The 27489-nt window shown below is 41.6% G+C and overlaps 1 protein-coding gene across 1 annotated transcript in view; it reads left to right on the top strand.

Annotated features, from left to right (window-relative positions):
* Positions 1-27489, top strand: part of dner (delta/notch-like EGF repeat containing) — a 260493-nt gene that overhangs the window by 130401 nt on the left and 102603 nt on the right. The window contains exon 4 of the mRNA XM_034168150.1: positions 25543-25706. Coding sequence (XP_034024041.1) covers positions 25543-25706 — 164 coding nt within the window. The remainder of the gene's footprint in view (positions 1-25542; positions 25707-27489) is intronic.

Genomic DNA, 27489 nt, shown 5'->3' with positions numbered 1-27489 from the left:
TGTTTGTCTGTGGAATGTGAGTGTGGAAATCTCGTTGTTGTAATGACAATGATAATAAAGCTATCCATCCATCCATCCAGTAGATGGGTCAAAATGCATAGAACAATCCACCCTTTTCAGGATTCAAATCCCGCAAAACCTCGGAGAGGTCGCCGCGCTGCGAAATCTCAGTAACATTGAGAACTGCATTGAGACACTCTGATCACGGACAACAGCATTAACATCGCAACATAAAACTATTTTTATATTGTGCCTAAAATGCTCATGAATATATTCTCTGGGTTTATAGACATTACTATTGTGTTTCCTTTATGTAAACATGGGAGAATCACAGGATGTCTCTCCGTCATTTTCAATTGGAGCTGCTGTGAGCTATGCTCGCTTCCTGATCATGTCGTTCTGGGGGAAAGTGAAGTTTGCTCTTTAACGTCTTGATTATTGTTCTTTACGACACTGTTTGTTCTCTTTGTTCCAGACTAATATATATAATATGTCTGAAATTCGGTTTGCATTTATTAAATTCCACGCAGATTAAACGTAGCAGACACGGATTATTCGTTCTAATTGTTTTAGCAAGTTTTCAGGGTATCATGCATGCAGTCTCTTATTAACGTGACAAAAAGCATAAAAAAATTACATTTTTTGTAGTATAATATTCATTTACAATTGTCATCATGTGGATTCTCTATGTTGTTTTGACTGCAGCGACTCTCTGGCATGCAAGGGATTATGGGATACATGAAACCCTGGATGCCATCTACTGGATGGCAGTGTGAATAATGCCCGGCCAAATATCACACAGTCGTTGCGCTGAATCACACTTAACAAACAGAATTTTCAGTTTTGCAAATGCCTGGTCTCACGGCAAGTCGTGCTTCAGCAGCACAAAATATACATTAATCTATTGGTGCGTGATATTGTGACAAAAAGCACCTCATTTTCGTCACGGCATCACGAATTCATTCTCATTCATTCCGTGATGGCTGCACGAAATTAAAAGTGAAGCGGGGAGATCGGGGTGGTTATGGTTAGGGTGGGGAGGAGGAGTAAGATTAGGTTATGGTTAAGGTTAGGGTTGGGGGTGGGAGTAGGGTTAGGAAGAGTGAGTTAAAAGAAGCTCCGTCACGAAAGTTTGACTCATTTCGTCATGGGAGCACAAAAAAAAAATAATGGGAGATTGAGCTGAAAAAATGACATATTTTACAAATACACATTTATTTGTAAATAAATGTGGTTTTTGCATGTAATAAATCAGCCAATCAGTGATGAGCGGAGGCTCATTTTCCCATAATGCCTTTTGGTATCTGTGTGTGTTAATGTTCAAAACTTCAGAATTAGTGCATTATTTTAAAATTAAAAGATATGTGTTATATTTTCACTTTGTAAAAATGACAGAGTTAACAATAATGTAGATAAACTATCCACATTAATTTGCTTTCTAAATTAAAACCATGAGTTAAACCTATTTTGCTTTTCATGACTTCTGCCTCACGTCTGGAGCACTGTATGTTGAATGTAAATGACTCTTCCTTACAGCAGTGGGCAGGGTGCACAAAGACAGAAGCACTGACTCATTGGTTGTGCTGGGTTTGTGATAGTCTTTGATTGGCAGTGCTTAAACACAAAATTGGCTTGTCAGTAGCAGATAGTGTACCGGAGACAATACTGAAAGTTAGTGGTTAGCTGTGGCTTCTGCTAAATTTTTTAGTGGTTTAGCATTATAAAAGTTAACTTTTCAGTTAGTGGATTAGCGCTTATCGAAGCTAACTTTTTGGTTAGCTGTGCCCACCACTGCCAGCCTTAGAGCAGCAGCCTGGTACACAGAACTGTTTTGATCTTGATAATTAGTTTTGTCTTCCATCACAACTGTATGCGAGTAATTTTTTCCCCCCACACTTCTTAGTTTAAGATGTTTTAAACCACAAAGGTCTGTATACATAGGGGCATGGTCACTTTGAGTGACATCAGCTGAGCTGGGTGTCTCCGCCTCTTGTAGCATCTTTATCTCAGAGTCCTTGATGTAGTTGTGAGCTGCTGTGGAGGCTGTGCCTGCTTTGTTTGGAGTATTTTATGACAAACACCTGGAATAATATGGCTCATTGTGTGGTGAAACATCTTTACGGATCTTTTAAGATGTCACTGCTGCAATATTCCTGCCATGTCAAACTGCTGGAGCAGTGTGTGTCTGCATCCTGCTCTGCATTCCAGGACTCAGTGCTAGGGCGGAGCTCTTTAGTGCCTGAGTCCTGGAGAAGCTGCAAAGAGAAGTGCGTGATCCAGTCCACTGTGGAGATCTGTGCGCACGTCGGTGGATCCACCTGCTCTGGTTGCTTGTGCAGAACAAAAGAGGTATCATCTCCATCATCAGAATCCTCACTGTCTGGTTCAGATGCTGACGATGCGCTGCACACTCCGTCTTGCTCCAGTTTTTATAAAAAACTGAAGCACTTGCTCAGCATTCATAAGACGCCTCATATTTACAAAACAAAAACAACAAAAAACCCACCACCACACTAACCACACACGCTAAATACTCCACCATAATAATACACACTCCAAACATGCCAAATATTTCTCAAATCTCTTAAATACCAAAACTCTAATTGCTGTCTGTACATCCAAAACGTGCTTAATCAGTGTTTTTTGTGGGTCATTGCATTCATAGATTTGCTTGCAGCTGCGTATGTTTGCTTTTAATGTTATACGTTCTGTCACGTGTAGCCCTTGCCGCACTCCTGCCTGCTTTTTTTTTTGCCTTGTACGTAGAAATGCTCTCCATTCTCAAAACGGTAAAGCAAAAGGCACTCAAGTTTCCAGATGTACAGTGGGACACACTGCTTCCTTGTCAGGGCTGGGAACATCAGATTGCAAAGTTCAGAGTCCTTCTGTGTGTCCCCCCCCAAAAAGTAGAAAATGTTACCATTTAAACTCACAAGCAAACTTAAACTTGCCAATTCTTGTTTCAGCATTGAGAGCGAGACAGAGGGAGAGTGGGGGGGGGTAGGAGAGGAGGGGGAGAGAGAGCAAAAGAGAGAGAGAGAGAGACAGCGCTATCTCTCTCTCTGCCTTTTTTCAAAACCCCGCTGTTTCTGATTGCCGTGCACTGCGGCTGTGTGGATCAAGCAGTCAGTCACACACACGAGCGTGGGTTTGATTACCAGTTCTGATCACGCACGCACAGGCGCTGCATACGTGGATCAGACACACACACACACACACACACACACACACACACACACACACACACACACACACACACACACACACACACACACACACACACACACACACACACACACACACATACGCACGCGCTTCACCTTCTCTCCAGCTGATTCACTCTGGATGAATGCATTCAGTATTTGGATGTGTTGTAGCGCACACGCACGTATGCGCGGGTACACGCGCGCACAAAAGGACTGTCTTGTACATAATTCAGTGACTGAAATGTTGTTCAAAAAAGAATGCAGCCATTTGCAATCACACTGGGTTTTCTGTTTTTATATGTCACACTTCTGTGGATCAAAGCTGTTCACATGTAAATGTCCACTGCTGCTGAAGCTTTTCACACTTGATGCTCAAAGTCACGCTTCTGTAAACTGCCACCTGGTTTGCACAAACTGAGGTGCAGTTTGCTCTGACAGATCACCGCAGATGACACAAAATATTACAGCCCCAATTCCAAGGAAGTTGGGACCTTTATTGTTTTTCTGCAAATATTTGCTCATTTTGAAATTGATGCCTGCAACATGTTTCAGAAAAGCTGTGACAGTGCTATATTTACCACTGTGTTACATCACCTTTCCTTCTAACAACACTCAATAAGTGTTTGGGAACTGAGGACACTAATTGTTGAAGCTTTGTACGTAGGTGGAATTCTTTCCCATTCTTGCTTGATGTACGACTTCAGGCGTTCAACAGTCTGGGATCTCTGTTGTCGTATTTTGCGCTTCGTAATGCACCACACATTTTCAATGGTCAGGTCTGGACTGCAGGCAGGCCAGTCTAGTACCCACACTCTTTTACTACGTAGCCACACTATTGTAACATGTGCAGAATGTGGCTTGGCATTGTCTTGCTGAAATAAGCAGGGACGTCCCTGAAAAAGATGTTGCTTGGATGGCAGCATGTGTTGCTCCAAAACCAGGATGTACCTTTCAGCATTGATGGTGCCATCACAGATGTGTAAGTTGCCCATGCCATGGACAGAAACACCCCCATACCATCACAGATGCTGGCTTTTGAACTTTGCGCTTTTAACAATCTGGATGGTCTTTTTCCTCTTTTGTCCAGAGGACACGACATCCATGTTTTCCAAAAACAATTTGAAATGTGGACTCATCAGACCACAGCACACTTTTCCACTTTGCGTCTGTCCATTTCAAATGAGCTCGTGCCCAGAGAAGGTGGTGGCATTTCTGGATGTTGTTGATGTATGGATTTTGCTTTGCATGGTAGTGTTTTAACTTGCACTTGTAGATGTAGTGATGAACTGTGTTAACTGACAATGGTTTTATGAAGTGTTCCTGAGCCCACGTGATAAGATCCTTTATGATGTCAGTTTTTAATGCAGCGCCGCCTGAGGGATTGAAGGTCACGGGTATTCAATGTTGGTTTTTGGCCTTGCCGTTTACATGTAGAAAGTTCTCCAAATTCTCTGAATCTTCTAATTATATTATGGACTGTAGATGATGGAATCCCTAAATTCCTTGCAATTGAACGTTGAGAAACATTGTGTTGTGTGGGCCGCTGAAGAGGAGGTACTGCTGGCCCACCACCACTAGAGGGCGCCCTGCCTGGAGTGCGGGCTCCAGGCACCGGAGGGCGCTGCCGCCTTACGGGAGCAGCCAGGATGACAGCTGTCACCCATCACTGGAGACAGCTGATCCCAATCAATAAGGAGGTATATCAGCAGGACGGCATCTCCACCTCATTTGCCGAGATATCGCCTTACCAAAGAGGTAACGAACTCAGCCAGTTGTATTATTCTGAGAATTAATACTGAGTTGCTTGTGCTTAGGTCAGCTGAAGACCGTATTGGACGAAGTAGGATAAGTACTCACCTTCCTACATTTCTTGATTGTTGTTGACGAGATGTGGAGGTGGACTCTCCACTCTCCGTGTTGCTGGGTGCAGCCGCATCCACACCTGACTGTTTCTGTTTCCTGCCAGCAGTACCGGATCCGACGAGCGGAGGCAGTGGCCACCTGGGAATTCGGGACTTGGCGGCTCCAGTATTCCCGGGGTTCGGTGGCAGAGGAAATCGGGTTGGTTCCGGTTCAACTTGGACAGACGTCTCCTATCGTCGAGCCTGCCCACATGACACCGTTGTAATAAGACTCAATCTCCATATTGTAATCGGTTGTATTTGTTGTGCCTTTTTCACAACAGTAAAAACAGTGTTATTTGATTCCTCCATTGTCCGTTCATTTGCGCCCCCTGTTGTGGGTCCGTGTTCCTACACTTTCACAACACATTGTTTTTAATCTGTTGGACTATTTTTTCACGCAGTTGTTCACAAAGTGGTGATCCTCACCCCATCTTTGCTTGTGAACGGCTGAGCCTTTTGGGGATGCTCCTTTTATTCCCAATCATGACACTCACCTGTTTCCAATTAACCTGTTCACCTGTGGAATGTTCCAAATAGGTGTTCTTTGAGCATTCATCAACTTTCTCAGTGTTTTGTTGCCACTGTTCCAGCTTTTTTGAAATGTGTTGCAGGCATCCATTTCAAAATGAGCAAATATTTGCACAAAAACAATAGTTTGTCAGTTTGAACATTAAATATCTTGTCTTTGTGTTGTTTTCAATTGAATACAGGTTGAAGAGGATTTGCAAATCATTGTATTCTGTTTTTATTTACATTTCACACAACATCCCAACTTCATGGAATTGGTGTTGTATTATGTTGTGTTGGCCCTCAGCAGCTCCACAGCAAAGAGGCTGATCGCGCTCCTGTTAAGCCTCACTGCTGAAAACAAATACGCAGCTATCAAGGATCACCTCCTTAAAACTATTGAACTGTCAGATGCTGAAAGGGTCAGCAGGCTCTTCTCTCTGCACGGACTGAAGGACAGCAAGCCCTTTAGAGTTCATGGTACACTATGATCTTGGTAGTCGTTTTGATATGGACCTGGATGAAACCTGGTCTTGTTAGGAGAGACGGCATCCATCCCACTTTGGATGGAGCAGCTCTCATTTCTAGAAATCTGGCCAATTTTCTTAAATCCTCCAAACCGTGACTATCCAGGGTTGGGACCAGGAAGCAGAGTTGTAGTCTTACACACCTCTCCTGCCATCCCCTCATTACCCCATCCCCGTAGAGACGGTGCCTGCTCCCAGACTACCAATAACCAGCAAAAATCTATTTAAGCATAAAAATTCAAAAAGAAAAAATAATATAGCACCTTCAACTGCACCACAGACTAAAACAGTTAAATGTGGTCTGTTAAACATTAGGTCTCTCTCCTCTAAGTCCCTGTTAGTAAATGATATAATAATTGATCAACATATTGATTTATTCTGCCTTATAGAAACCTGGTTACAGCAGGATGAATATGTTAGTTTAAATGAGTCAACACCCCCGAGTCACACTAACTGTCAGAATGCTCGTAGCACGGGTCGGGGCGGAGGATTAGCAGCAATCTTCCATTCCAGCTTATTAATTAATCAAAAACCCAGACAGAGCTTTAATTCATTTGAAAGCTTGTCTCTTAGTCTTGTCCATCCAAATTGGAAGTCCCAAAAACCAGTTTTATTTGTTATTATCTATCGTCCACCTGGTCGTTACTGTGAGTTTCTCTGTGAATTTTCAGACCTTTTGTCTGACTTAGTGCTTAGCTCAGATAAGATAATTATAGTGGGCGATTTTAACATCCACACAGATGCTGAGAATGACAGCCTCAACACTGCATTTAATCTATTATTAGACTCTATTGGCTTTGCTCAAAAAGTAAATGAGTCCACCCACCACTTTAATCATATCTTAGATCTTGTTCTGACCTATGGTATGGAAATAGAAGACTTAACAGTATTCCCTGAAAACTCCCTTCTGTCTGATCATTTCTTAATAACATTTACATTTACTCTGATGGACTACCCAGCAGTGGGGAATAAGTTTCATTACACTAGAAGTCTTTCAGAAAGCGCTGTAACTAGGTTTAAGGATATGATTCCTTCTTTATGTTCTCTAATGCCATATACCAACACAGTGCAGAGTAGCTACCTAAACTCTGTAAGGGAGATAGAGTATCTCGTCAATAGTTTTACATCCTCATTGAAGACAACTTTGGATGCTGTAGCTCCTCTGAAAAAGAGAGCTTTAAATCAGAAGTGTCTGACTCCGTGGTATAACTCACAAACTCGTAGCTTAAAGCAGATAACCCGTAAGTTGGAGAGGAAATGGCATCTCACTAATTTAGAAGATCTTCACTTAGCCTGGAAAAAGAGTCTGTTGCTCTATAAAAAAGCCCTCCGTAAAGCTAGGACATCTTTCTACTCATCACTAATTGAAGAAAATAAGAACAACCCCAGGTTTCTTTTCAGCACTGTAGCCAGGCTGACAAAGAGTCAGAGCTCTATTGAGCTGAGTATTCCATTAACTTTAACTAGTAATGACTTCATGACTTTCTTTGCTAACAAAATTTTAACTATTAGAGAAAAAATTACTCATAACCATCCCAAAGACGTATCGTTATCTTTGGCTGCTTTCAGTGATGCCGGTATTTGGTTAGACTCTTTCTCTCCGATTGTTCTGTCTGAGTTATTTTCATTAGTTACTTCATCCAAACCATCAACATATTTATTAGACCCCATTCCTACCAGGCTGCTCAAGGAAGCCCTACCATTATTTAATGCTTCGATCTTAAATATGATCAATCTATCTTTGTTAGTTGGCTATGTACCACAGGCTTTTAAGGTGGCAGTAATTAAACCATTACTTAAAAAGCCATCACTTGACCCAGCTATCTTAGCTAATTATAGGCCAATCTCCAACCTTCCTTTTCTCTCAAAATTCTTGAAAGGGTAGTTGTAAAACAGCTAACTGATCATCTGCAGAGGAATGGTCTATTTGAAGAGTTTCAGTCAGGTTTTAGAATTCATCATAGTACAGAAACAGCATTAGTGAAGGTTACAAATGATCTTCTTATGGCCTCGGACAGTGGACTCATCTCTGTGCTTGTTCTGTTAGACCTCAGTGCTGCTTTTGATACTGTTGACCATAAAATTTTATTACAGAGATTAGAGCATGCCATAGGTATTAAAGGCACTGCACTGCGGTGGTTTGAATCATATTTGTCTAATAGATTACAATTTGTTCATGTAAATGGGGAATCTTCTTCACAGACTAAAGTTAATTATGGAGTTCCACAAGGTTCTGTGCTAGGACCAATTTTATTCACTTTATACATGCTTCCCTTAGGCAGTATTATTAGACGGTATTGCTTAGATTTTCATTGTTACGCAGATGATACCCAGCTTTATCTATCCATGAAGCCAGAGGACACACACCAATTAGCTAAACTGCAGGATTGTCTTACAGACATAAAGACATGGATGACCTCTAATTTCCTGCTTTTAAACTCAGATAAAACTGAAGTTATTGTACTTGGCCCCACAAATCTTAGAAACATGGTGTCTAACCAGATCCTTACTCTGGATGGCATTACCCTGACCTCTAGTAATACTGTGAGAAATCTTGGAGTCATTTTTGATCAGGATATGTCATTCAAAGCGCATATTAAACAAATATGTAGGACTGCTTTTTTGCATTTACGCAATATCTCTAAAATCAGAAAGGTCTTGTCTCAGAGTGATGCTGAAAAACTAATTCATGCATTTATTTCCTCTAGGCTGGACTATTGTAATTCATTATTATCAGGTTGTCCTAAAAGTTCCCTAAAAAGCCTTCAGTTAATTCAAAATGCTGCAGCTAGAGTACTGACGGGGACTAGAAGGAGAGAGCATATCTCACCCATATTGGCCTCTCTTCATTGGCTTCCTGTTAATTCTAGAATAGAATTTAAAATTATTCTTCTTACTTATAAGGTTTTGAATAATCAGGTCCCATCTTATCTTAGGGACCTCGTAGTACCATATCACCCCAATAGAGCGCTTCGCTCTCAGACTGCAGGCTTACTTGTAGTTCCTAGGGTTTGTAAGAGTAGAATGGGAGGCAGAGCCTTCAGCTTTCAGGCTCCTCTCCTGTGGAACCAGCTCCCAATTCAGATCAGGGAGACAGACACCCTCTCTACTTTTAAGATTAGGCTTAAAACTTTCCTTTTTGCTAAAGCTTATAGTTAGGGCTGGATCAGGTGACCCTGAACCATCCCTTAGTTATGCTGCTATAGACGTAGACTGCTGGGGGGTTCCCATGATGCACTGTTTCTTTCTCTTTTTGCTCTGTATGCACCACTCTGCATTTAATCATTAGTGATCGATCTCTGCTCCCCTCCACAGCATGTCTTTTTCCTGGTTCTCTCCCTCAGCCCCAACCAGTCCCAGCAGAAGACTGCCCCTCCCTGAGCCTGGTTCTGCTGGAGGTTTCTTCCTGTTAAAAGGGAGTTTTTCCTTCCCACTGTAGCCAAGTGCTTGCTCACAGGGGGTCGTTTTGACTGTTGGGGTTTTACATAATTATTGTATGGCCTTGCCTTACAATATAAAGCGCCTTGGGGCAACTGTTTGTTGTGATTTGGCGCTATATAAAAAAATTGATTGATTGATTGATATCAAAATTGGAAAACACCGAGTATGGGCAGCTTTCTACATGGATGAGGATGCTGAGTTGGATTTTTGGAACATTTGTGGGAAAGAATGTCAGTGTTTTTGATTTCTTGATGTTGACAGAAAAAACAAACAGAAAGGGGTCCATGATGGCTTGTAGACCTTCAGCTGTGGTGGCAGAGGCGGTGTTGTCATCTGCATATTGGAGCTCAATGATCGCGGTTGTGGGCATCTTCTTCTTGGCTTTGAAAAGATGGAGGTTGAAGAAGCTGAATTGAATTGAAAAATTGAATCAACAGCGGATCATACATTTTCAGGTGATCGCTGGACCTTGTGTAAGAGAGCACCCAGGTACATTGAGAAAAGAGGCAATAGGAAAGTGATCAGAAAGGGTTCTGTGGTAGCATACGCAGCCTTGCATGTCATCATGGAGGGCACAGATCAGGTCAGCAGAGTGATAGGGACAGCCAAATTAGGAAAGGACATTCCATGAAGTGTATCTCGGAAGGCAGTGTTAAAGAAGCAAACACACACACTCTTTAAATATACCAGACATTTGTAATGAATGATTTTTCTTTATTCTGTGTACCAGAAGGCAGCAGTCTCTGCACTGCTGAAGCAGCAGTCTGTCAAGTGCAATAAATTAACACAGAGGTTTCAAACTTGCAAAATACAGAGGCAATCAGCACCTGGTAAATTTCTTTTTGATCTTGATAAATCATCTTGCTTGCCCATAACTCATCTATTTGTACATTCCTTCTCAAAATTTTGCGCACTTATGTGGACAAACCACAAATTGCATATTCATAAAGGCAAATGCACTAAATGGACAATAAAAACTATTTTAGGCATTTGAAAGATGCAATCCACAGCGGGCTCTGTTAGTAAAGGCCCTGTCACACTGTGATGATTTAGCCTGCGTATACCGACGTATTAAAAATATATGACAAATACGCTGGTGTATGTCTAATAAGTCATGGGTAAGTTTTGTATAAGTTCAGAGCACGTTGAAGCATGCTGGTATACATCGTAGTATGGCAAGTTTATCAAAAAAGTTTGTGCATGCACAATATTTTTGACACATGCCAGCATATGGCTCATACGTTCCGCATAAGCGGGCCGTACGTTGTAGGTAAGTTATGCAATTGTTGACATAAGATACTTGTAAGTTACTCATATGAAGATAATGCCTAGCATACCCAAAACAGATGAGTAACTTGTATATGTAACTTATCTCCAACACATATGTATTTGACGTGTTCTGGAAGACCACAGAGCTTACTTAATGTGTCAGCCACTGTAAAATGGTGTATTGTGCGTTTCCACAACGAGTACCAAAATTGCTGTCCCATACCATACCATTTTTTCCGGCACTCTTCGGTTGGGGTCCAAAAATTATGGACCGGTTACAAAAGGGAGGCGCTAACCCGAAAGCTAAAGCGAAAGTTGCAGTCCTCATTCCTACAGTTCAGACTGTTTCAAATATTAAAAACCATCACACACTGAGTAAATGTGAAATCTTAATCTGACCTGTTACGTCAGATTAATTATCACAGCCTGATGAAAACCGATCCACATAAAGTGTCCTTCTTTTGGAAAATGACATCTGAAAATACTTTAGTTCCTTGTCGTGGCTGAAGAAATGCAGCTTTTCAAAGAAGTCCTTCTGTGTTTGTCTGCTCCCGGTGCATTTCTCAGCTTGGATCAGAGTACGCCGGTGCTTTGTCCAACAACAAGAAAATTAACTTATTACCCAAGGTCAAAATATCGGTATTGTGAAGGCTTTGCATCCGTCCATCTGTCTCTGTGTCCAGTCCTATTACTGCCTTCATATTACTGTCTTCAAATTCACAGCGAGCATTCTTGGGACACAAACTTTGGACAAGTTCAAAGATGGCTAACAGGTCAAAATGTCACATTGTGTTTCCTGTTGTTAGTACAGAGGCACTGTGACGTGACTGACTGGTCTCTCTCTGACTGCTAATTCAACATGGTGGAATCCACTCCCAAACCACTGTGATTCTGGGTAAATTTGACATGTTTCTCATATATTATGTAAAAGCTAGGGAGAAATTAGCACGTCTAAAACTGAAAATGCTGTTTTTGTAACCTGATAACACCTCTGAAGTGATTTACAAGACATCTCACAGACATCAGCGTGCATGTGCATCACATGTAGTCAAAGGTATCTTCCGGTCTTTTCAAAAGCTCATGTATGCGCACATGCATATGCGGATGCCATTAAAAGATACATAAAGTATTGTTAATGACTGATTGATTGAGTTTATTCTGCAACATCAATATAAACATACAGAGGTGAAGGTATCAGGTATCAATGACACACTGGTAACACAGTAAAGTATAAACACCTATTTCCATTGTGGAGCTTGTGAAATTATCATGTGACAAAATACAGGGGCTTGATTGAACATGTACAAATTGTAAGTAAGACAATAGGATCTGAATAATTTAATAATTAAAACTCTACCATGCAAAGTGAAAGCCATACATCAACACCATCTAGAAACGCCGCCACCTTCTCTGGGCCCGAGTTCATTTGAAATGGACAGATGCAAAGTGGAACAGTGTGCTGTGGTCTGATGAGTCCACATTTCAAATTGTTTTTTGGAAATCATGGATGTCGTGTCCTCCGGACAAAAGAGGAAAAAGACCATCCAGATTGTTACCAGCGCTAATTTCAAAAGCCAGCATCTGTGATGGTATGGGGGTGTGTTAGTGCCCATGGCATGGGCACTAACACATCTGTGATGGCACCATCAGTGCTGAAATGTACATCCAAGTTTTGGAGCAACACATGCTGCCATCCAAGCAACGTCTTTTTCAGGGACGTCCCTGCTTATTTCAGCAAGACAATGCCAAGTCACATTCTGCACATGTTACAACAGCGTGGCTTCGTAGTAAAAGAGTGCGGCTACTAGACTGGCCTGTCTGCAGTCCAGACCTGTCACCCATTGAAAATGTGTGGCGCACTATAAAGCGCAAAATACGACAACAGAGACCCTGGACTGTTGAACAACTGAAGTCGTACATCAAGCAAGAATGGGAACGAATTCCACCTACAAAGCTTCAACAGTTTTTGTCCTCAGTTCTCAAACACTTATTGAGTGTTGTTAGAAGGAAAGGTGGTGTAACACTGTGGTAAACATACCACTGTCCCAGCTTTTTTTAAAACGTGTTGCAGGCATCCATTTCAAAATGAGCAAATATTTGCACAAAAACAATAAAGTTTATCAGTTTGAACATTAAATATCTTATCTTTGTGGTGTATTCAATTGAATATAGGTTGAAGAGGATTTGCACATCATTGTATTCTGTTTTTATTTACATTTTACACAACGTCCCAACTTCATTAGAATTGGGGTTGTAGGGTGCCAACCTTTCGCAGGCCTATGTGACTGCCAGAGCCTCCTTTTCTATCTGCGCGTCTGCTTCGATCAGACCTCTCGAGATGAACATGACTGGTCTCCATGTCCCAGCTGTTTGCTCCTGTGTGAGAACAGCTCAGAGCCCATAAGATGAGGCATTGGCTGCCACACATGTCTCTGCTGTCAGTGAGTAGGGTGCAAGAATGCATGGTGAAGTCAGTTCAGTCTTTAATTTCTGAAAACCGTCTTGCTGTGGTGCTCCCCAGCACCACTCATTCTTTTCGCTGAGCAAGTCCTTTAGTGGTCTTGTGTATGATGCGAGATGGAGCAGGAACTTTCCTAAATAGTGGGCCATGCCCAAAACTCTCCTCACACCTTCTGTGTCTTTTTGTTCAGGCATCTCTGTAATGGCCCTGACCTTATTGGGATCTGGGGACACACCATTTGCTGTGACACAATGACCCACAAACATTATGCTGCCTTTTGAGAACTCACATTTCTCATTTAGTGTCAGTCCCTCCTGTTTGATCCTCTGCAGGACTTTGTGTAGTCTTTCATTGTGCTGTTGGACGTCTTCTCCAAAGATGACTATGTCATCAGCATGACAGACAACCCCCTCACAGTCCTTCAACATCTGTGACCTGCGACATTGGAAGTGCTCTGGGGCTGATGAGATCCCGAGTGGCAGACAATTGAATGCATATCGGCCAAACGGGGTGATAAACATTGGAAGGAGTCGGCTCTCTTCTGCCAACAGGATCTGCCAGAAGCCAGAGGTGGCATCAAGCTTTGTAAACACCTTCCCTCCGGCCAGCGTGGCAAGTGTGTGGTCTACCGCTGATAGAATGTGTCTTTCTCGCTGCACCCACTCATTCAGATGAGTTAGATCTACAATGAGTCTTATTTTTCCTGGTCGTGATTTTGGAGTCACAACCATACCTGTGCACCAGGGTGTGGGTTGTGTCACTTTGGAAATCACTCCCATGCCCTCCCTGCGTTCAAGCTCCACTTTTACTTTGTCTCGTAACGGCAGGAGCACCCTGTATGGAGTAGACAGGGCGTATGGGACAGCTCCAGGTTCCAGCTCAATTGTGTAGGACCGGTTTAATTTTCCTAGTCCCTCAAATACAGTAGGATACAGAGCTTTAAAGTCCTCTGGCTGGGCTTGCACTGAATTAACACGGTTTATTAGCTGAAGTACTTTGATTGCAGGTAGGCCCAGTAGTGGTTTGTACAGACCTTTAACAACATACACATACTGGTCAGTTGTCTTTTGGTCAATGCACAGTTTACCTTTAAATCATCCTATGATGTCCAGTTTGTGTTTACCTGGGCCGTACAGTACTTTGCCTGCTGGCTGCAGTGTCCCATGTTTCCCAAGGGAGTAAATACTGCTTGGGATTGCAGTCACGCTTGCACCTGTGTCCAGCTTGAACACAGTTTTTTCCTCATTCAAGTGCACTGCCTCAATCCATTCATCCTCCTCTTCGGAGTTCATTTCACCCATGAATGCAAAATTCTCTTCATCTCCACTCTGGTCATGGCACCCTGTGATGTTATGAACACCACCTGCAGACTTGCGCTTCTTTGCAAAATGTCCCTTTTTGTGATATCTCTTGCATTCTGCATCACGTGCTGGGCACTCGTTCCTTGAGTGTTTCTTTAATTGTCCACATCTAGTGGACTCCCATGCTTTAGTGCCTGTTTTGTCTTTTGTGGCTTTAAATGTCTTCATGTGCTTTTTGTGAATTGCCTCCCTTTGTACTGGTTGATGTTCCACCCCTCTGAGGACAGGTTTCTGTCTTTTCACTGCTTCACTTTGTCTCACACGAGTTACAGCTTTTTCCAATGTTAAATCAGCATCTAACTGTAGACTCTTAGACAGTTTAGCATCTCTTATGCCCACAACTACACGGTCTTGTATCCACTGGTCTCTCAGAGTACCAAACTCACAATGTTCCGCTAACGTGTGTTCAGCTGTTATGAACGACTCCACGCTCGCTCCCGGTTCCTAGCTTCTCCGGTTGAAACGCGCTTTCAAAGATGACATTCCTCTTGCTGACAGTGCGCTGTAAAGGCTGCTGTCACTGAGTCGTATGACTTTTTCAGGGTGTCAGTCAGGGGCAGGACATTCAGGATATCCTCTGCATGGTCACCGGCTGCATACATGAAACTGTTCACCTGGAACTCTTGTGACCACTTGTCTACACTCAAAGCTATCCTGTAGCACTCAAACCGCTTCAGCCATCTTGGCCACTCTGTAACTTTACTGAAGTCAAAATTGCCTGGTGCTGCTAACTGAGGCACGGCAGCTCCCCCGTCTCTGCTCCATCTTTGTGCCGCCTCATGCTCACTTATTTTTGTCCTTGTACTTCTGACACCATATTACGTTAATTGTTACCTTGTTTAACGTTAGGGGTTTCAGACATACAACAACCTGGTCTGCTCGTGCATAACCTTTATTAGACACACCTGCCGGGCCAGTGCCACAATACATGTCCGTGTGGAAACATTCAGCTGCACATTAGTTCCTTCTGCTTTATCCAACATGGACAAGTTCAAAGATGACTAACCTTGACCTATTTTAAGAGGTCAAATGTCACATTCTGTTTCCTATGTTTATGCTCATATGGCCAAAGGTATTTTAGCATTGCGTTATATTTTTAAAAGTTGAAAGTGTCACAGCAACTCATTCATTCACATCAGTATTCACCACAGGCATCAGTCAATTCTTCAGCATTCTGCATGCAATGACAATAAATCCCATGATCAACCAAGACAAAATTAAAATACAATTTAAAAAAACGTTACTCTGTTTGGCCTCTGTTTGGCCTCCATGTGGAAGGGGCGAGGCTGCTTGACTATGTACATGCTCGATGACTTGTATGTCAACATCTACAAGCTTTTGCCTGCCAAACAAAAGGTACTGCTAGCGTTGGAAATGCATGCCAAGCCAGACTTAACCATTCAGAGCTGTACCACACAGACCTGGACCGTTCAGTGGAAACAGGGCTGTCGGCATACACTGGCTAAATCATCATGGTGTAACAGCTGCATAACTTCTTCAATATAGCCAGGGTATTCACCAACTTTTTCATAAGTCGGCATGCACTGGCTAAATCATCAAGATGTGACAGGCCGATAAACCAACATGCAGGTTTATTTGCAAGTGGAATGGCTTTTGTGCACATTTTAAACCTTTACTAAGTCAGGCTGTAAGTGTATAAATGTATCAATCTATGTAATCAGAATGGAAGAAAAGTGCAATTTCAACACATGAGTATTTATTTAGATGCCTTTTTGTTTCTTAGTGTGGCGCCACACATGGGTGGAGGAAGCATATCATTCATAGCTTGATTGTTTGGCTGTTTATAAATGTGAATTCAGTCACATGTGGTGCACCAAATCTATGCATCCACATCAACATCCACTGAATTTTGGAGGTGATCTGGATCTGGATTGGCGGACATCAGAAATGTCAGACTGTGCTTGTTTGTAATTGCAGGAATGAACATGAATGAACATTTTTATACACAAACTCTGTCTTCATCCATTTAGGGCCAACCAAGGCCTTGGTCCACACCAGTCATTTGTGGATCAACAGAGTCCTGTAGTACCTAATGTCTATGTCCCTGGATCCTTATTGGTATGCTGTGGGTCCCCTCCAGATTGGAGGAGGTTGCCAGTGGCCCAGTATCGCAGGTCACCTTCCATCTTTTAAGCTTTTATTAACAAACAATTCAATTCATTTATATAGTGTCAAAACACATCAGACGTCACTCCAAGGACCTTCACAGGTCGAACCTTGCCAACTCCCTAGAGCATGCACATAGGCAACAGTAAAGGAAGCTCCTTTGGCTGCTGCCTTGTTTTCACTCGGGGTCACCATAGCAGAGCTGAGGTGGATCTGCATGCTGAATTGGCACAAGTTTTATGCCGAATTCCCTTCTGGACGTAACTCCACATTACATGGAGACATGTGACAGGGGGGAGGTTTGAACCGGAAGCCTTATGCACTGAAACCAAGTGCACTAAACATTTGGCCATCACCCCTGCCCCAGTGGTAAGGAAAAACTCCCTCTGGTGTTTTTGAGGAAAAAAGCTCAAGCAGACCAGACTCAGAGTGGTGACCAACTGCTTAGGTCATACTAACAATAACAAAGATCAAGTAAACAAAGTCCAACAAAGGATTGTTAAACATGCAACACAGAAAAAGGATCTGATTATAATAAGGTCATAGTCCAATGTTATACACAGTTTTTCCTCAAATAGTAGATATCTTCATCCTGCAAGTTCAGTCAACCCACATGCCCACACAGAGGACTAGATGGGTGCTCTGCTCCACCGCAGCCAACGGTGAAGACACTACCGCACCTCAAACAGAATCAATTAGCCAGAACAAACAACTCACAGAACTACTTCTCAAAAAAAAAAAAAAAGAAAGAAAAAAGAATTAAGATGGTGAAAAAATTGTTCAGTACAACACTAACATATTTAGTCATATGAAATGGAGAACAGATGTGTCTTTAATCTGGATTTGAATGAGTCCAAAGAATGACTCCACAGAACAGTTGCAGCATAAGAAAAGGCTTTGTTGCTTGCTGACTTCTCTTTAACTTTTGGAACAGACAGTAATCTTGCCTCCTGAGAATGCAGAACACAGGCCAGTACGTAGATCAGATAGGGAGGTGCTCATCCACGGAGGATTTTATTCTGACCTCGCACAGAAAGGAAGCCAGTGAAGTGAGGCCAGAATTGGAGTAATATGGTCAAACTTTCTTCTCCTAGTCGGTCTGTCATTTTTTGTCTTAATTTTCAATGAACATGGTTCTAAGTTTGGTTTATTCACAATAGGTTTGATCACTGCAGATTTCAAACTTGTAGGAACAGAACCTGACATTAATGACAGGTTAATATTTTCAGCATAGTGAGCCCAAGTGTAGCCCACAGGTCCTTAAACAGTTTACTCCGTATTGGATCAAAAAGTCAAGTCATGCTTTTAGCAGAGCTCATGAGCTTCCTAGCATAGATGGTGCCTACATCAGTAACAGGATCTGATTGCAAGACTAGAGCATGCTGGGGTATTTTTGACTGAATAGCCTTTATTGTCTCTTCTAAATAATCTAAATATTCTTGAGCAGTAAATAGTGAGTGACTTACAGGTGGTAGCCCTTGAATAAACATACACTTTAAAAAGAAACTGTTGTCTCAACGAGAAAATCTGATGTAACAATTTGCATAGATTTTTTTTAAAAGTTATTTTAAATTAGTTATTTCAACTTTCAACTGAGTTAATGCCACAAGCAGGGGCATAGGCAGAAATCATAAAATGGGTGGGCCCAGAAAAAATCAGATGGGCCCAACCTTTGGGGTTGTAGGTAAGGTGTAGGTATTATAATACACTGTTTGAAAAAGTATGCCTCGTTTGGACATCGCAAGCAACGTTATGACTTAGCCTACAGCACTGGCAAAGTGAGCACACAGACGCGACATGTCAGACACAAGTACTTTTCATGGATAATGCAAGCTGCAGTGCAGTGCCACACACACACACACACACACACACACACACACACACACACACACACACACACACACACACACACACACACACACACCACACACACACACACACACACACACACACACACACACACACACACACACACACACACACACATTCAGTGCAAGTCTGGTAGCCTACTTGGTTCGGCTTAAACCCAAAACATCAATAGGTATTTAAATAAGGCATTGTTTCAAAAATGAATTCCAAGTTTAATGATGAACACATCTCAGCCAGCTGCACAGATGCTGTGTGCACAGTTACACAGACGCAAAGTGTCAGACACAAGCACCCCATGGACAATGCAAGCAGCAACGCAACGCTTAGTCATGTAAAGTCCTTTAAAATAAAAATTCAAAATATATCCGCAACATGAAAACAGATTGGCTCAGCGGCCAAATTATGAAATTGATAAACAATGGAAACGATGGCTCGGCGGCCAAATTAAAAACCATCAGAACGGACACCAACATGATTCATGGCAGTTGCAATATAATATTAACAATTAGTCCTATTTAGAAGAAAAAAGTAATTAATGGTCTCACACTTACATTTGATGATTCCTTTTAATGCTACAGCAGGAGATGACAGGGTTTTTTGTTGAACTCTTTATCACGTCATCATAGTCCAACGATTCAGTCAGTTCTCTTTCAAGGGAAAGCATGGAGAGTGCATTCAGTCTGTGAGTCAACGTGGATGTTCTAGTGGACGTTTTTATCCGATTACAGTTTTTATTGATTGCTTTGACCTGTTTGAAGAAACTGGTAACCTCTCAGTCTTCATCATCACTCTCTCAGCAGAGCAAAAAACACCTCTTGCAAATGAGTTAACCCATTGTCATTGGTTTGACACACTTCCCCCACCCAAAATTTGCTTTTGGTCCATATTTTAAATGTTTTAGCAGAGTTTGAGCCTTTTGCGAGCAAAATGTGTCATTTTGACCTTTGGTGCCACTGTTTAGGCCTCTGCATTAACTGTTTTGAGAAATGTGGATTTTGAGTCGACTACTGCGTCAAAGCAATCAGTAAAAACTGTAACAATAGAAAACAGCCGTTCGACAGTGCATGTTGTTTAGGGTGGTCCATAAAAATGGTAAAAAAAAATTTTCAAAAAACTTCAAGTCTCACCCTCTAAATTTGTTGTACCTAACATAAAAACACATCATGTACAATTTCATAAATCTCTAATAATTTTTACTGGTAGCACACAGCCCTTAAAGATTTTGCTCGCAATAACTTTGTCATATAGTATGGTCATTTACAGATATTTCCAAATTATTTCTGTCAGTTTAATATTGATATGTCAGGACAGAAATTATGGCAATACATTGGAAAATCAAATCTTTTCGTATCCCATAAAATAGTTAACACTAAAACATGAATTGTGAGATGCAGTTCTTCTCGTACATGTATCATGCTCCTACAATACCTACATACTGGGGTAGCGAAGATTTTGTAACAATCAAACATTGCATTTTCATTTTATTGATGAAATACTGTTTCATTATTGATAAATTTAAATAAGTCTATGCTTTATATATTTCCACATATATTTTGATCTAGCTCCAAACAATAATATTCTTTATGCCTTGCAGTACTTAATATTCAAAAAGGTATGAATCAGCACAAGAACCAATTATACAGCTGTGTAACATAAGAGAACATCCTTTACATGATAATGATATTTAAGTTGCTTGCATCATGACCAAGACTTGCTGCCGTTTCAGTCAGAATATAGGTGGCACTTCTGTCTGTTGTTTTGGTCCTATCCAATGCTGCTGCAAGTCCTGGTGTTACAACAGCTTTAATTTTACTGGCTTTTTGTGGCACTGGCATAACAAATTCTTCATCTGGACTTTCTGTGTTCTCTTCACTCTGGCTGGAGACAGTGTCAGGTAGTGAGACATTAGATGGTCCAGGCTCGTCCAGTTTCTCTTTGTATTTTGCTTCTGCAGCTTTCCTTTTTTCTGCTCTTTGTTCTTTGGCAGTTTGTATTTTATCTATGCCTGTCATGCATCCTCTACCTTTCTCTCGCTGAGCAAGTAGGAACTGTCTGTCATCTTCAAACTTTATCATTGTTAGGACATCCTGATGTGCCATGTCAAACAAGTCCTCCAAAGATTCACAAAACACTGTTTCATCTTTCTTCTGCTTGTCTGTATTGCGATTCTTAGTCTTTTTCAATGTTTTCCATTTTCCGAACACCTTTTCTAACTTTGTGATCAGATGCTGCTTTGCCCTCAGTGGGATTCTAGCTCTCTCCCAAAAAGGAATTGCCATGTCTATAGAGGTCACAGCAGCATCATGGACAGTTTTCTTCAAATCAGTGTGTTTGAAGAAAAATACCTTGAGTATTTGCCCATTTGAGGGCAATTTGTTTCTCTTTATTTCAGTTGGTGGAACCAATAAGGTATACAAATGTTCTACTTCTAGTAGCTGACATGTTTTACTGACGTTTCCAGTTAATGGTTAAGCATGTTAAGTCAGCAAGTGTCTCTTTTTACATTTATCTCATGTTAGATTCACCATCACCAAGGATCTGAAAGAAAAGAAGCTGTGAATTGAAGCAAAATTTTCAGCTTGTAGCCTAAACTAACATTTTTGAAAGTATGTTGTTTGTGAGAAATATTTAAACCCAGGTATAGTTTTAAAATGAATATAAAATTATACTTTAGTTACACTCAGGTGGTTAACTTCTATCCTCTTTATAAGTGATGTGATTAGATATTGGATAATGGATAACCTATTGCACGGGCACTCGGGCAGCGATAATTGATATATTTACAACCTTCAGCTATGATGTGCTACCTCTAAATATTAATGTATGACAAAAATATTTGGCAGGCTTTCTTTTTCCCCAAAGCATCATAAAATGAAGGGGTGAGAGTAATGAATTTCCAACTTTTATTTTTTTGAACCACCTTAATGTTGTTATTGGCATTGTGATGAAGGCCCACAGAAGACTATTTATTTGAGGAAAAATGTGCTCCCTCATTTAAAGCAGGAGTTACGTTCAAAAATAACCCGTGATAAACGAAATCCACAAAGTAGTCAGCGCTATTCTTTGCAATTACGTATTATAGATGTTTTAAGGCTGTAAAACCCCTCACTACATACTTTTCTCAAACAGGCATTAACATTTTCTCACTTTGCTCTCTTGTGTAAACACTCTCTTTTTTCTTCTGTGCGAGAAGATTATAAACAGACACAAGCAGAACACAATGCGCGTGCTCTCCCTTCGCTCACTGCCTCCGGAGGTACGGATGCGGGACCCACAAAGAATCCAAGTCCTCTCTTGGTGGCCATGGAGCTCTGCGGCTGTGGTCAACAGCCGGATCAAAACAGCGAACGTAGTCTCTGGACCTGTTGCCAGATTTGGCGTAATTCCGCACAGCAGACAGGAGGGCGGTGTGGCCCGCTGCTGCATTTACTGAGCCATCAGAAAGCGCGTCTGAGACAGTGAGAGCAATCGCGGTGATGCTGACCGGTGCCGCAAACGGCCCGCCTGATAAGGACGCAGAACACAATGCGCCGTTTAAAAAAAGCATGCAAAATTGCACTAAAAAAATCCGCGAAACTGCGAGGCCTCGAAAGGTGAACTGTGTTATACTGAGGGACCACTGTACTCTGAAAATGAATTAATAAAAATCACAGAAGATGAACCAGATTTTTTTGACAAAATGTATTAATTGTTGCTCAGTGTTAATGCAATACCATATCATAGGAATACAATGAGGCAACAACAGGTGACTGTCGAGTGTCGACTCAGCCTTCTCATTGGATGGGGCGGGCCTGGCTGACAAGTGGGCGGGCCCAGGCCCATCCAGGCCCACCCTTGGCTACGCGTAAGGCCACAAGACTTCTCTAGTTAAGTTGAAATAACTTTAGTTAAGTTGAAATAACTTTTAAAAAATCTATGTAAATTGTTACATTACTTTTTCTTATTGAGACAGTGGTTCATATTTTAAAGTGTAGCCACAGTGACAAACAAGAAATTTGAATTATGTTTGGTTTTGTTAATCTAGACAGAGTAGTAGACCCTCTTTGTACAGTGAATGAGTTCCAGAATCTTGGGTGTTACTGCTACAATGGGTTGATCCTCGAATGCACTGATGAAATACCAGCTTGTCCACAATGTCCATAAACATTTTCCCTACAGCTGTGTAATTTTTTTTTGTATATAAGAAATCAGAAATAACCCTGCATTTGAATGGGTTGAAAAAAAATCTATGTTAAAATCACCACCAGTTAAAAGAATCTTCTGGTTATTTTTTATATCTAGTAAACTTTCCAAATTGTCCCGAAAAGTGGTCACATTTGAGCATTGTGCTCTGTAAATACATGTAGCAATCCTATTCCTGCCTTTCAACATCTCAATTTCAACTCCCACACTTTCTATCATAATAATAGATATTGGTTCAACTTCTTTGCATTTCGATTTACTATCAACATACAACACCACGCCTTATCTTTCCTGGATGGTTTGTATGATACAGATTATATCCTTCAATTTCAAAGTCTACTCCTTTGTCATCACAAAGCCAAGTTTCAGAGAGAGCAACTTTTTAAATCAACAATTAAGTGAACTCCAGTAATTCAATTTATTTTGTTTATACAGCGCCAAATTACAAAAAAGCTGCCTCAAGGCGCTTCACACAGGTAAGGTCTAACCTTATCAACTGCCTAGAGCAAGCACACAGGTAGCAGTGGTAAAGAAAAACTCCCTCTGATGATTTAGAGGAAGAAACTTCAAGTAGACCAGACACAAAGGGGTGACCCACTGCTTGGGCCATTCTAACAATTACAAGGTTTTGCAAAGTTTTACACAGCTGAGGAAACAGAAAACAGGAAATAAACAACATAATAATATAAAGAAAATGAGAAGTCCACGGAGGCGTTAGCACCACAGGCAGGGGTTATCCAGCATTCCTCATGCAGTCAGTGGGCTTGTGCCCCTGACAGGGTTACTTTCAAACGCAGACTGAAGCATGCAGCATGCAGCATGCAACACCTGCTTCAGGCCTTGTATCTCACGATCAGTCCGGCCCCTTGCGGTTTGGATCCGTCAGTCCTGCAATCCTATGCGACATCATCTGTATCTCGGACAGAGAGAAAAAGAGCAGAATCAGTTGGCCGGAATAAACTACACCCAAGGTATAATTCATTAGCAGTAAGTTAACAGGAAAAAAGAGAAATTACTAAGGTGATCACCAGCAGCATTTGGGTAGTTTCTGTTGTCATTATGATTTAAAGAGTAAACTCATTTGTTTGACAATGAATGGCTTCACATAACCACTAACCATGAGTGAAAAGTTTTGTGTTATCATTCATATTCTCTGAAAAACAGCAAAAAAAACAAACAAACAAAAAACCCCCCCCAAAAAAACCAAACAAACAAACAAAACAAAATGAAACAAAACAAAACTTCTGCCAGGGAACTTGGAAATGTTCATGTATCCATCCCCTGACTTCTCTGAAGAAAACTGGCAATAAAATAGCTTATTTACAGATATTATACCAAAGCATTCCATTTCTTATGCAACCAATCATCTTGGCTTTTGTATTTTAATTAATTTATATCAGGTTGTAGAGATATGTTTTCAAATTTTTATTTTTGGTATTTGAAATGGCATAAACAAATGAAAATATGTGAAATACCAAGTGTTCCAATACTTTTGGAGGGCACCGCATGCTGGGAACAACATGAGCTTAGTCCAATGAAGGGTTGCGGGGGGTTGGAGCCTATCCCAGCAGTCATAGAGCGCGAGGTGGGGTACACCCAGGACAGGACGCCAGTCTGTCACAGGGCCACAAACAGACAAACAAACACATTCACACCCACTCGCACACCTATGGACAATTTAAAGATTCCAGTCCACCTAACCCGCATGTCTTTGGATGTGAGAGGAAACCGGAGCACCTGGAGGAAACCCACGCAAACGTGGGGAGAACATGCAAACTCCACACAGAAAAGCCACAGGTGGGAATTGAACCCATGACCTTCTCGCTGTGAGGCAACAGTGCTAACCATGAAGCCACCATGCTGACATGACACCAAACAACACAACATAATACGTACAAAAATCTGACTCAGAGATTGTATGCTGTTGAAAAAAAAATTACCTGGTGTAATTTTTTTGGACGGTCACAAGCGTGTACAAACATCACAGAACTATTTCATGGATCTCATTCAGTCTGTTCTTCAGAATTCTCCTAAATGAGTTCATTCTGGGCTGTTGTTCCTCTTTGATGAGGATTTGCGGTGTCACGACCTGGTTCAATGTGGCTACAGTCTGGAGCTCAACAGTCAGGAAGTATGGCTTGTGTCATTCTTCTGTTGCTTCTATTTCCACAGACAACAGAAGTGGGCTGCTCTGCTCACATGATTATAGATGCTGTGTGGTGCTGAGAGTGTCCTCCTGACAGCAGCTTTACGGGATTGTCCATCACAGCAAGTCTGTGTGGAGGATTTGAAAAAACTGCTTCTCCCCACAGATTCAGCAGCCGGATCATGAGGAAGAGCGACCTGGAAGAGCAACAAACATGGGTTCAAAGCTCTGACAAAGTGCTTTTGAGCAAACCAGAATCACTAACACCTTCAGACTGAAGCATGGGTGACTGACTGTAGAGTGATACCGTGTTCAGCTGTTTGCATTGAGAAGTTTGCTTAAGATGAGCTTATTGTATGAGTTCTGTTTCAGTTTGATTTCAGACAGGAATAAAAACACGAAGGTCTCAGTGTATACATGTGTTACATATTGTTGAAGGCTGTGGTTTTAACCACCTTATTGAACAACATGCCACCAGGATTCAGATTCTCCCATGTTCTTTAAACCTTCTCCCTCGTTCCTTCACTCCTCTCTCCTCTCAGGGTGGTGGTGGATGCAAACGGGGCTCCAGTGCTGTGGCGTGTAAATGAAGACGGTTTCCTTCATTCCTCCATTGTAAATGGCACTACCCGGAGGTTCCTGCAGGCTGCCGATGGACTGGTGGTGCCAGATTACTCACTGCCTCTGGGACAGAACTACTTCCTGAGTAAGAAAATGTCAATCTCCTGAACTATAATACCATATGAAACAGTTTTGATCTGACTATTTGTTTTATCATACATTTCCTTCTGAAAATATGGGAACAATTGAATAGCGTAATCTCATTTGAGGGTGGGTGCTAAAGGGGTAAAGAAACACAGCACTTTCTCAGATGTTTTTGGCAAATTAAATGCAAACAAAGTAAAAATGCAAAGAAAAAGTGTCAATGCGGTGGAAAGTGGACAGGTGTTGTGGTTTGTTTATGACCTGGAGCTCAAACATGTCAAGGCACTTGTGCAGGCGAGAGAACGCAGCTACTCTGGCTAAGTGTGTAGCCTCACACTTACCGACACGACCTCTCCCATTCGCCTCATCTTCTCTTCTCCACTGGGAACCAAAAAAAACTGTAGTTTTCGCGACTGCTTCATGATTGCAGCCGAAAACAAAACAGTACACCATTTTCCCGTTAGAATTTACGCTGTTTGTGGGAAGAGACTGATCCCCGGGTGGAGTGTGGGAGTGTCACCACAAACCATTTGGAGGATGGGGGTTTCAGCAGGAACCATTTTAAACTGGCACATCTTAACCCCTTAAGCCAGAGGTCTCAAACCGGTTCCAGAAAGGGCCGACAGGGTGCAGGTTTTCTGTGCAACCACCCACTTCAGCAGGTGATTTCGCTGATTAACATCACTTTGAGCAGGTGAAATCAGTTAATCAGTTAACCCCTCTCGGCCCTTTCTGGAACCAGTTTGAGACCTCTGCCTTAAGCCCTAGAGCCTGTTTCACCAAAATCACATACCCATACATTATGATTTATGTATTTCTCAGCTTGTGCAAAGTCAAAAATGCAGAAGTTTGGATCAGCTAAAAGACAGGTCCTAGGGGATGTTGTGAATGCAAAAAAATTGAAAGTAAATAATACTTGGTAGGAGTAAATGAGTTTTTTTCCCCCCCCAAAAAAATGAATTCCGATTTATGTCTTTATTTGCTTGGCGTTTCAGCTGTGGTTAGTTGATATGTGATTGAAGTGGATACTTTTCTAGAGGAGACTTCGATTGACATTTTTATGTATAATAAGTGTATGTTGGTGTCAGCATTGGTTGGTTATGAGTGTTCAAATGTTCCAAAACAAGGTAAGTCCCCAAATTTGGGGACTCTAGGGTTTAAGAGGTTAAACCATCAGGTCTGCTAGGTGACAGTGAGTATGCTTTAAGTTTACCAAGTCAGGCTGAATGGTTTGTGCTCCCTAATTCCGCCCGGGGATTCTCTGCTGTGTTCGTGCCAGCTGTCCCCAAATGTGGTCAAATCCCATGATACTGGTATCTGTGACTTAATGCCATAAACAAAAGAGTAAACAGCACCTTTTGCATCAGGTCACCCAGTTTTTGAGGGCGCAACAGTATTGCAACTGTTAGCTCTGTTAAAGTAACACCTGATATTGGTTCCATACCTCATGCTTATAATAACTGCAACAATCCAATGACTTATTGACAACCTGATTGCTGGACAGGCAAAAATATCGAAACGTGGCTAACAGGTGTTAGGTGTGGCTAACACCTGTGTGGCTAACAGGTGTTAGCCACACAGGTGTTAGCCACACTCTAAAAATCCTTTAGAACTGAGTGTGTGAGTTGGATGGGCATTACAACAAAAAAGACAGTGGGATAAAGGACAGTGGAGACCTTAATTTTACATACACCTTGGCTGAAAATTTTCAAAATCAATTTTCGTCAACTCTACACAATTCATCAGATACCATGGGTCCTGTGTTACACACAGTGCAAAGCACT

Source organism: Thalassophryne amazonica, chromosome 4, assembly GCF_902500255.1.
Source record: "Thalassophryne amazonica chromosome 4, fThaAma1.1, whole genome shotgun sequence".
NCBI classification, from domain to species: Eukaryota; Metazoa; Chordata; class Actinopteri; order Batrachoidiformes; family Batrachoididae; genus Thalassophryne; species Thalassophryne amazonica.
The sequence above is the reverse complement of the archived record's forward strand: the minus strand, read 5'-3'. Positions and strand labels throughout refer to the sequence as shown.